Source organism: Notothenia coriiceps, unplaced genomic scaffold, assembly GCF_000735185.1.
Source record: "Notothenia coriiceps isolate Sejong01 unplaced genomic scaffold, NC01 NC01_scaffold00010734, whole genome shotgun sequence".
NCBI classification, from domain to species: Eukaryota; Metazoa; Chordata; class Actinopteri; order Perciformes; family Nototheniidae; genus Notothenia; species Notothenia coriiceps.
This window is the reverse complement of record NW_011343435.1, coordinates 81,783-92,121: the sequence shown is the minus strand read 5'-3', so window position 1 is coordinate 92,121 and position 10,339 is coordinate 81,783. Positions and strand designations below refer to the sequence as shown.

At 40.9% G+C, this 10,339-nt stretch overlaps 1 protein-coding gene across 1 annotated transcript in view; it reads right to left on the bottom strand.

Moving 5' to 3' along the window:
* Positions 1-9,166: 9,166 nt before the first annotated feature.
* The window catches only part of tbx22 (T-box transcription factor 22), a 4,502-nt gene continuing 3,329 nt past the window's right edge, over positions 9,167-10,339 (bottom strand). The window contains exon 6 of the mRNA XM_010771969.1: positions 9,167-9,769. Coding sequence (XP_010770271.1) covers positions 9,267-9,769 — 503 coding nt within the window. The 3' untranslated portion in view covers positions 9,167-9,266. The remainder of the gene's footprint in view (positions 9,770-10,339) is intronic.

Here is a 10,339-nt window from a genome sequence, read left to right as displayed (position 1 = left end):
TGTGTGTCTGTGTGTCTGTGTGTGTCTGTCTGTCTGTCTGTCTGTCTGTCTGTCTGTCTGTGTGTGTGTGTGTGTGTGTGTGTGTGTGTGTGTGTGTGTGTGTGTGTGTGTGTGTGTGTGTGTGTGTGTGTGTGTGTGTGTGTCGCATGTGCGCGCGGCCCCTGCGCGAGGGAAGCTTGTGTTTGTCTATGTGTATGTGTGTCAGGTGTTGATACCAAGTGGCTTTCCTCCAGGGCCGTCAACACCTGCTTGTCTGGGTTCCTAGAGGAGTGGAACTTGCTGACAGGAGGGGATCCGGTGGTCCTGTCCCCACGGCCGACCTGTCTGCTGCTGCACAGGAGGGGGGGGGTGGGGGAGAGCCAAACACGCTGACTAGGAGAGGAAGCTCTAATTAACAAGCATGATCACACACAGGAAACAATACGGTATGTCCAGCAGGATTCGGCAGGAAAATATAAATGTTCCTAAAGCCCAGAATTATCCACTTGAGAATAAAATGGGTCTGTTTTACAGGTCTGTCTTCAAATTTCCAAGACGTTTTCTAGAAACAATAATGTAATGTCCTACTAAAGTGAAGATAGATATTGTTCACCAGAAACACTTGCCTTTGTTTTTTAAAATACATTTAGAACTTTCTGTCTTTTAGTCTTATCTAGCAAAGAATTAAACACACAGTATTAAGTTTCCCACATTTTCTTCACAAAGGTTGCCTAATCACTTGTGTGAATCAATTAGTCGGGAAAGTCATGAATGTTTCAATAGTTAATTCATCATAAAATGTTCAAGCAAAATTTAAGCATCCAAGAAAAAACATTATTTCCAGCATCTCAAATTAAAAGGTTTGCAACGCTTATCTGTCTGTTATATGTAATTTAAAACTCAATATCTTCTGAGTTTAGGATATCTGAAGATGTTGTGGCAAATTAACCTTTAAAGATCTTTTTACCAAATGCCCTGAAATGTTATGTTTTACATAACTGTTGACTTTTTTACTCAGGTGAAATGTATTATGGATATCGCATGTGCCTTTTATAGTATGTTTCCTAACATGTGAAAGTGTAACTTCTTATGCTGCCGTATCTCATTGTGATGTTCACAGACTAATCTGCAGATTAATTGATAATGAAAATAATCAGTAGTAGCACTACGTGTGTTTAAAGCAGCAATTGTTTCTATAAAATGTAACTGTTCCTTATAATTAGCGATTAGTGACCTCCTAAATGCAACAGATAAAAAATCACAAAACTCTTGATGCTGCATATTCATAGGTTAAACTGATGTCTTCTAAATAAGAGAAACTTGGAATAATTCTATATCAAATAGTAGATTTCACTGGAATACGTGTATTTAAAAATATACAGTTTATTTGCGGTATCCTTCAAAAAAATAATGTTCACATGAATAGTGTATCATCAGTGTTGAGTGTAGGCAGTAACAATCATCATCTATTTAAGGTAGTCTTTGAGATGGAAAAGTTTCACACAGTGGCTCTTTTCCTCTCCTTGTCTTCTATCGCCTCCTCACTAGAAATATTCAATTACAATGCCTGAAGGGTCAGGTCAAACACAGGAAGCCGAGCTGATTGGTTCTACTCGGATATCGATGGGCATGTGTGACCAATCGCTGCTGCCCAGGGCTTTCCTCAGGCTGCATCTGCTGCCGCTGAGTGTGTGTCTAATCGTTCCACCCCAAAGCTTTCCCCAGTTTCCACTCACCTCTTGACCATTGCATCCTGTCAGTGTTAACGCCGCTTTTAATCAGTTTTACTGTCTCATGCACACACATACACACACGCGCCCACACAGCTGGCCCTATCCATCCCTCCTCTCCAGAGCATGCTTCATTAAGATCTAACCAATATCCTGCTCACACCGTCACAACCTCTGTCGCACACAAACACACACCTGATCCTGCCAACCCTCCACATGACCCTCGCCTCCCCCAGCCTGATATCTCTTACATTCAAACAAGCCGTGAACATGGATATGTAGCCTTGTCTATTTCTCTTTATTGAGGCTGTCTGCCAGTCATTGTGTCTACATACAGGGAAACACACACACACACATACACACACACACACACACACACACACACACACACACACATATGCTTCCTTGTCACATTATAATTCATATCCTTACATAGGCAACTGTTGTCTCAGGCTGAATCAAACCAATTCAAGTTATCATGTATCCCCTGTGCTTCAAAACTGTAAAGAACATGCATTTTCTTATTTTGCTATAAGACCCTTCAGCTGCACCGCTAGCTCAATTAAAGGAGTTGTCGATCAAAATCGTTTTTGATGAATGTCAGGTAACAATGTTGGTATTTCCTTCATGTTCCATCGCGTGCCTTTATCAAAGTTAACTTGCAGAATTATTGACTTCCCATAAACCTCAGCTGTATTTGATGTTTCGTTCAAATTAGCAAATTTTAGCATGCTAACACTAAGCTACGACAAATGCTTGTTTTTAGCCTAGCAAAGTGCCAAAAAGGCCGTTTGCTAAATTTGTTGAGGCAGTTGCAGCCCCTATCAGCCAATTAAAAAAAAAATAGTAAACTGTTAATGATGGTATAAAACTTGTAAATTACATACATTTGTTGAGGTCCATTAGCATAAGGTGACATTGCTGAAACACCAACCCAGTCTCACGGCATTTCGTGTTATAGTCACGAAAGGAATCTATTGATTCGTGTTCACCAACACGATTTCCCCATTTCTTTCGTGTCACTACAGAACGATTTTAAAAGCAATGTAAATAATAACAAATTAGAAGGAAAAAAAGATTTAAAAATATAGATTTCAGTATTCTGAGGCTCTGAGCCTGTTTTATTGTGATTGTCGTAATGTGTTTTTATGTGATTGTAGTATTTATTACATGTACAGCACTTTGGCCCGACCAAAAATCGCTTTTAAATGTGCTTTATAAATATGCTTTATAAATAAACTTTGATTTCATTTCATTTGAGCCCCATGTATTTTCCTCACGGACGGCAAAAAAATAATCGTTGCTTGATATTGAGTAAGAAAATGTTTTTATGAAGCACACAGCTTCCGGTCTTCCAAGACCCGACCGGACAAAAAGACGTGTTGCAGGCACGAAACACACTACCAATAGAAATACATTGCTTTTAAAATCGTTCTGTGTGACACGAAAAAAATGGGGAAATCCTGTTGGTGAACACGAATCAATAGATTAAATGTTGTGACTATTACACAAAATGCAGTGAGACTGGGTTGGAAACACACACCGACCAACAGCACGATCTCCCTACAGGCCATAATTGAAATGATCACAGCTAAATCAGTGGAGGTTGTATTAACTCTCTTGTTATAACCTACAAACTTTCCCCTAGTCTTTTCACATTAACATGCCATAACAGTGTGTCACACTTGTGCTGGTTTTGTAAATTCATTCTGGATTAGGCAGTTGAAGTTGAAGGGATAAAGCTTTATTCAGTACTTGATGACAGGATGATAATGAGAGAAACAGGAAGAGAGGAAATCTATTAACTGTATTTATACCTCTGGACCTTATTATACCAGTGGATGTGAGAGAGCAATGTGTGTGTGTGTGGAGTGATCTGTTAGGAGTGTGTGTGAGTGTGTGTTGTGCATATGGTAAAACACTCTGCAGGTCTGCTGTTAGTCACACTCCCGCGTCTCAAATTGAATTAGCGTTGACAGCGCACAGCACCAGCCGCGTGTATGTGTGTGTGTAATGGGGGCACTAGCTGTTGGCAAGTCGTGTGTGTGTGTGTGTGAAACAGAAGAGAAACAGGGCCTTCCCCCCCTGAAATCAATTAAGCGAGTATAGGTCTGTAGTGGTGGGGGTGATGGGGGGCACATCCTGTAGAGGGCAGCCCAGACAGACAGCACCATCTGGGGCAGCAGGCGGGTCGACCCTCGGGTTGAGACATGAAAGAAGCGGGCCAGGGATAAGAGGAGAGGGGAGAACAGGCCGGCGCTAAATCACTCTTTTTCTCTCCCCCCCTGCCCCTCATCTGCCATCCGATACATCAGCCACGGAGCATCATTCTCCTCTCTCCTTATTCTCCACTCTGTCCCAGGAGTGATAACCTGTCATACACAGGAAGCAAAAACTGTCAGAGATAGGGGCAAAGAGAAAAAGAATATCTCACATCTCTTGTTCCAAAAAGGGTTGATTTATGGGTATACATTTAATAAAAAAACAATTCCTCTCTTTGGCTTTCTTATTCTCTCACTTACACACACAGGCATTAGCATACCTACACACTCTTTAGGGGGGGGGAAGGTCGTGTGTGATGGACAGCTGGGGTCAGAGTGTGCGTTGTGTTTGTTGGTCCTAAGCTGAGTGCTGACAGCCCTCTTCCAGCCACCCTCAAACACACAGATCCATTGATGAAAAACAATCGGCTTAAAAATAAAAGGTTACGTAATTACATCAAGAGGCCGTGGAAAGACAAGAGCATTCGTGTCACTGTGGCTGTTATAAAGACAAATTCAATGGATTCAATATATATATATATGCTTAATGTTTAGGTTATTATAGGAGTAAAGGAATAAGAAATTAGGTCCTTCAATCAAGTAAATGTAAAATACTGAGTGAGTCATTGTTGTCAATAAATAGTGCTGTAGTTAATGTGGGGTTCATTTTAAACATTGTACGCAGTGTTATGCATGTTTTCATATGTTCACTATGTATTTGTATCAAAACATCCATTTCCTTTTCAAAGTGAAATCTAAATGATCAAAATGTTGCTGTCAGAAGAAAACATGTCCTTTAAAATGAGGGTATAGAATGTTCAAGGAAAACCTTTTGATTTGTACATGAAAATTGAATAGATTTAGAACATTTTAATCTTAAGATAAAAAACTAAATAGAAACACTACTTATAAACTATTTGATTATCTTAATTTATGTTCTCAGAAAGTACACATTAAGCAGAATGCGCCCTGTCGATGTTATATTATTATATCATTATTATCATGATTTCAGATGGGTTAATATGTAAGCTGTACTTTAAAAGTATAGTAAGTTTGAGTACAGTAGATCCAACATTAACTGCTTCATACTATTTCTCTCTCTCTCTCTACATTTGATTTATAAGCGCAAACAAAACTCAAAGTGCTACAAAATTAAAAAGGGTGAAACAAAACAACAAAAACAATAACAACTATTAAAACAACAGAATAAAAGCAGTGGCATTTATGCCGGCATGGCATAATGTGGGGGTTTTAAAAATCTAGTTAAAGGCTATTCTAAAAAGATGCGTTTTTAAGCCTTTTTGTTGTTTTAATCTTAAATCACTGCATTTGATGTTATATCCCAACCATATGTTTTCGTACGTAAAATATAGTCACTTTTGTGGGTAATTAGAGGTAGTGAAAGTACAATATTTACTTCTCTGTAATGTGGCAAAGTAGAAAGTATCATAGCATTGAACAACCTCCAAACCGTTCTTATGTACATCAATTGAGTAAAGGTACCTACTGTATTACTTTACACCCCGTAGTGCATCAGTGCTTTGTTTATTAAACTAATCAGAGACGTGCCCTTAATGAATGAACTTGCTGCACTGCTGAGTGTTCAAATCACTTGAACGAGGGAGGAAAGGTGTAAATGGAGAGGTGAGGCGTGAGGGAAGTGCGAGAGCTGTTTGGGTCATTAACACTTTCTCTGATGAATTGCACGAGTGTGAGGCCCACAGATGGAGCGCTCAGAGGAAACCCCAAAACACACACACAAACACAGAAAACAAGCAGACCAGGTGCCCGGACACATGTTAAAGCCGTTTGTCCTCCACTCATTTGACCTCTGCTCCTGGGAGACAGGGGCCTGTCAGGGAGCACATGCCTATGCAACACCCGGGTGACCCCATGTCCTGCACACACTCGTGGCGATGCTGCAAGCTATACACACACACACATGCTTATTAAAAAGCATTTTGAGCTAATCCTGCAAGATCACAACAGAGGATATTAGCCCATATTTAAAACGTGTTGATGTTTCTAGCAGTAGATTCCCAAAGATTGGGGAGAATTATAAAAAAAAAAAAGGAAAACAGTGATGGGACGGGACGAGAGGAATTTCACTGTCCAAGAGAAAAGTTTGACTGATCATAATATGCCTGCTTGATAGCGTAGTACAAGAGCGCTTAATCACTGTTAAACTGCCCTCGCTTTTCACATTACTCACTCTGTGTAATTCAATTTCAGCCACAGCTGGTTTCACTTTCAACTTTACAGCTGAGCTCAGTCACGTCCCATAATCTGAGCTGATAAATAACCAGCTTTTTATTGAGTTTGCTGAGAAAACAGCGTCCATTATAAACCCTCGCAGAGCCAAACGCGAGCGAGGCTGGAGGGCACAATGCTGGACGTGCAAACGTGTGTGTGTGTGTGTGTGTGTGTGTGTGTGTGTGTGTGTGTGTGTGTGTGTGTGTGTGTGTGTGTGTGTGTGTGTGTGTGTGACTATTAATAGGAGATAACTGATGTATATAAGTGTGTGCGTCTAGTAAATTAATCTAATGAAGGCAGAGTATATTTACACGTCCTGTCTCTCTGCCGGGCTTCTCTCCTGTTTCAGGATGCCATTTCACATGATTGGAAACAAATGACTTCAGGGTCAGATTTCTCTCCCTTTACTGCCTGTCAATCATCGTCAAACGGCCCAGAACGTCCCAGCTTGTGTTATTCTTAAAAAGTCGAATCAGCACAGTTTCCATGTTATTCATGCAGCCACTTTCATGAGGATTATGTTGACACATTATCAAGCAAATTGATGATGTGATGATTGATTGATTTGTTTTTGATCTGTATTTTTGAAAATTATGTCACTTTTTTAGTTTTTATCTTTTTTTAGCATATTGTTTATTATATTATAACTTAGTACTTTTTTAGCATATTGTTTGTCTATTATATTATAACTTAATACTTTTTTAACGCATTTAAGATATGCAACACTAAGCTTTCTGTGGCTCTTTCTTGCTGTAACGCTGCAAATTTCCCCTCTGTGGGACTAATAAAGGTATTCTGATCTGATCTGATCTGATCCGATGAACAGCGTGGTTAATCATCGACAGGCTGGTAAAAGGTTAACACAACAGTGCTGTTCAACAAGTCAAACAAATGTGACGTGTGATAAGAAAAGAAAGGCCAGTATGAAATATAAATAATCTTATAATGTAACATTTACAAACTTAATTTTAAAATGTATGACAACATAGCCTTTATTAAATAAATAAATAGTTTGTTAAATATAATTTCCAGCCGAGAGTTGTGTTTGAATATTGATACTTATTCATGGTTGTTAATCATGAGGGTTATATCCGGGATGCTAGTTAGCTTAGCCTAGCATAAAAGATATAAACTGGGTTAAAGAGCTAGCCTAAATCTGTCACAGACCACCTTGCACAGCCATGCTAGTTTCCCCGTCTTCAGTCTTTATGCTATGTTAAGCTAATGGGCTGCTAGCTGTAGCTTCATATTTAGACTAGCTACAAATATTAGAGTTGTATCATTCTTCTTAACTAACTTTACGCAAGAAAGTGTCAAACTATTTTTTTTTTACTAAAAAAGACTGTTGAAAGTTGCGTTAAGCGAGCTACATTTGTTACAAAATGTTAGCATGTGCTAATCAAAGGCTAATCTTCCAAACGTTATGTTATACTTCAACCTATAGCATAGCTGTATTTACACACAGACACTACCAATGACAGGTGCTGGGGTCTTTACGCCATGTTATGTGTGTTTTTGTTTTAGTCTATGGAGAGCAGCAGGTGCAGAGTTCAGCTCTCCTGGTATGAAAGCAAACAGTCTAAATGAAATATCAGGAATTAGTCAGGAGTTTAAAATGATGGTCCAATGTAGCCGAACATGGAAATGACAGACAGTATCAAATAACCCGCACAGATTATGTGTGTGTGCAGACAAAGGGCAGGCTGTTTGATAGCAGCGCACCTGACCGCCTGCTGAAACAAGGGGCCATCCCCTGCCTCCTGAGTTCCTCAATTAACTCCTTCCTGCTATTTCCATGTCCAGCGCGCATTAGCTCACTGCCATGCTCCGCCATGACAAGTAAATTGCTGTTTGGTTATGACCGTTTGTCGGGAAACAGGCCATTTCCCCCCGCTTTGCCTAAACCGCTGTTCCTCGCTCTGCGTAAAGACGAGGGAGGGAGGGATGGTGCAGGATTTTGAGTCGGAGCTGAAGGCAGGAATTATCACATCAGCGGCTGAACGGGCGTGCCCCCTTTGGTATGGATAAAAAAACACACAGCGTTATGTTGGCCCACAGTGGGTTTTCATTCTCTGCTCCTCACTGGGATCTCTGAAAGCCTTCCACATGTCTTCACACAGCAGTATCGATTTACTGTTGATCCTGGAACAATGTTACAACCATGATTACAATAATGATGACACGGCTGCAAGGAGCCTTCTTCCAGCCTGCGCCTAATAAAGGCCTCTATATAGAATAACCCTTTCACCTCCATGCGTCGCTGATTAGTCCTGTTATTGGTAATAAGTACAGGAATGGAAACTGGCTGCCTGAAACCTGGCAGCTGTTGTTCTTCCCCCTAAAAATCACAGATCCTGATGAGCTCATATTATTAGTCAAGGGTGGCCAAGCCTGACACTGAGATTCAGTTTAGGGCTCACAAAACACAACTTGTTTTCATAATGTATGTCCTAGCACAGGAACAGTGCATAATAATAATTTTGCATAAGTTCTTGTTAAAAAAGCAATGTGTTTCTGTTCTTCTTTGAAAACCGCATAAAAAAAATAATCGAAAAGTGTTTCCCCTGTGTTTGTGCGGAAAAAGAAGATTTTTGAAAAGGCTGGTGTGTGTGATCAAAACAAATAAAATAAAATGTAAAATACTTTAATAGGCACATATGGTCAGCTTAACAGTCATTCATTCATATTTATATTACATAACTCAGGTCCTACTTCTGACGCCCTTTAGTTACAGCATGTGAATTAGTTAAGGCGGAAAAAAAGGGATCTGCCCTACGGTATAAACAAACTGTCCGGATTAAAAATCTACATCCTGTCTACATTTGTGTTCACTCCTGAGTTTTTTGGCTGGTGTGAACAGTGGAGAGGAAGCAACATGATCTGCTTCAGGATCAGTTCTTGTGTAAGTCCAACACGGCATACAAAACTGTTTATTGCTCCTCTGAGTCCTTCTCGAATGGAGCATAAGGCCTCTCTGTGTTGTTGCAATAAGCTCTGGCTCGTAACACTCAATGGGCCGGAGCCTGAAAGTGCGGTCCAGCTGTCAGAGGCAGTGGTTGGTGGTCGGGTGCCACGGAGACGGGCGCAGCAGACAGTCTGTGGTGTCTTCGGATAGTTTGGCGTGCCGGGAAAGAGCTGTGAGTTGGGGGTTCAGGGGGAAGCTGTAGCGGTAGAAACAGTAAGGGCCTGCAGTGTCAGAGAGATGAGGGAGCAGAGAAGGCCCGTGAGGACCGAAGGGGCCGTGGAGGGGGAAGAGGCTCCCCGGACATGGGTCCCTACATTGGAGAGGTTTCTTTGGCTGAAGCGCTGAGAGGAAAGGAAGGTCTGGTAGCGGGGGCAGGCCTCTCAGTCTGTCTACTCCCAGGGAGGAGAAGGCCCTACTGGGCAGCGGAGAGGCCGTGGAGGTCTTTCCGTAGAGAGGCAGAGTGAGGGTGTGGAGAGCGGAATCGTGGCAGGAGAGCGCAGAGACGGGGAACGGGTGTAGGGGAGAAGAAGAGGAGAGGGGGAGAAGAGTCTTTATACTGCTGGTCGGCGACCCCGAGCTCCCTGTCGCGATAAAAAAAAAAAAACATGTCAGAAACTTGAATCACAAAGAGAAAAACGGGAGCAGAGTGTCACTAGGAAATGAATATTTCACTGAATATGCTCTGGTTACAAATAAGACAAAATGTGTAGTTCACAACAATGAAGCATTTCATATACATTTGATTTTCTTTTCACAAAAAAAATGAAATGTAATGCGATTTTAAAGTAAAGTAGGCGGCAGAGGTCACAAAAACAGAGGTTTATTCATCTCGTTTTGTGTTTAACAGTGGATCATAACTCCAATTAAAAATGTGACAAATCTTTTTTATGGATGTCAGTTACTGAAATTACCAAAATGTGGCCTGAACATATTAGGTAAGGCTTGTTTTTAGCCTGGCCGATTGACATTTGCTACTGAACTGAAGCAGTGTATACACTACCGTCCAGTTAGGAGAATTGTGTACATTACTGTACAAAACAGCACACCTAAGAGAGGTCATACAGCACTTAAATATTAGGCTGGTTCAATTGTACGGAGATTGGATGTAGACATAGACATATAGATACACCCAAACACACATGAGCCCCCCC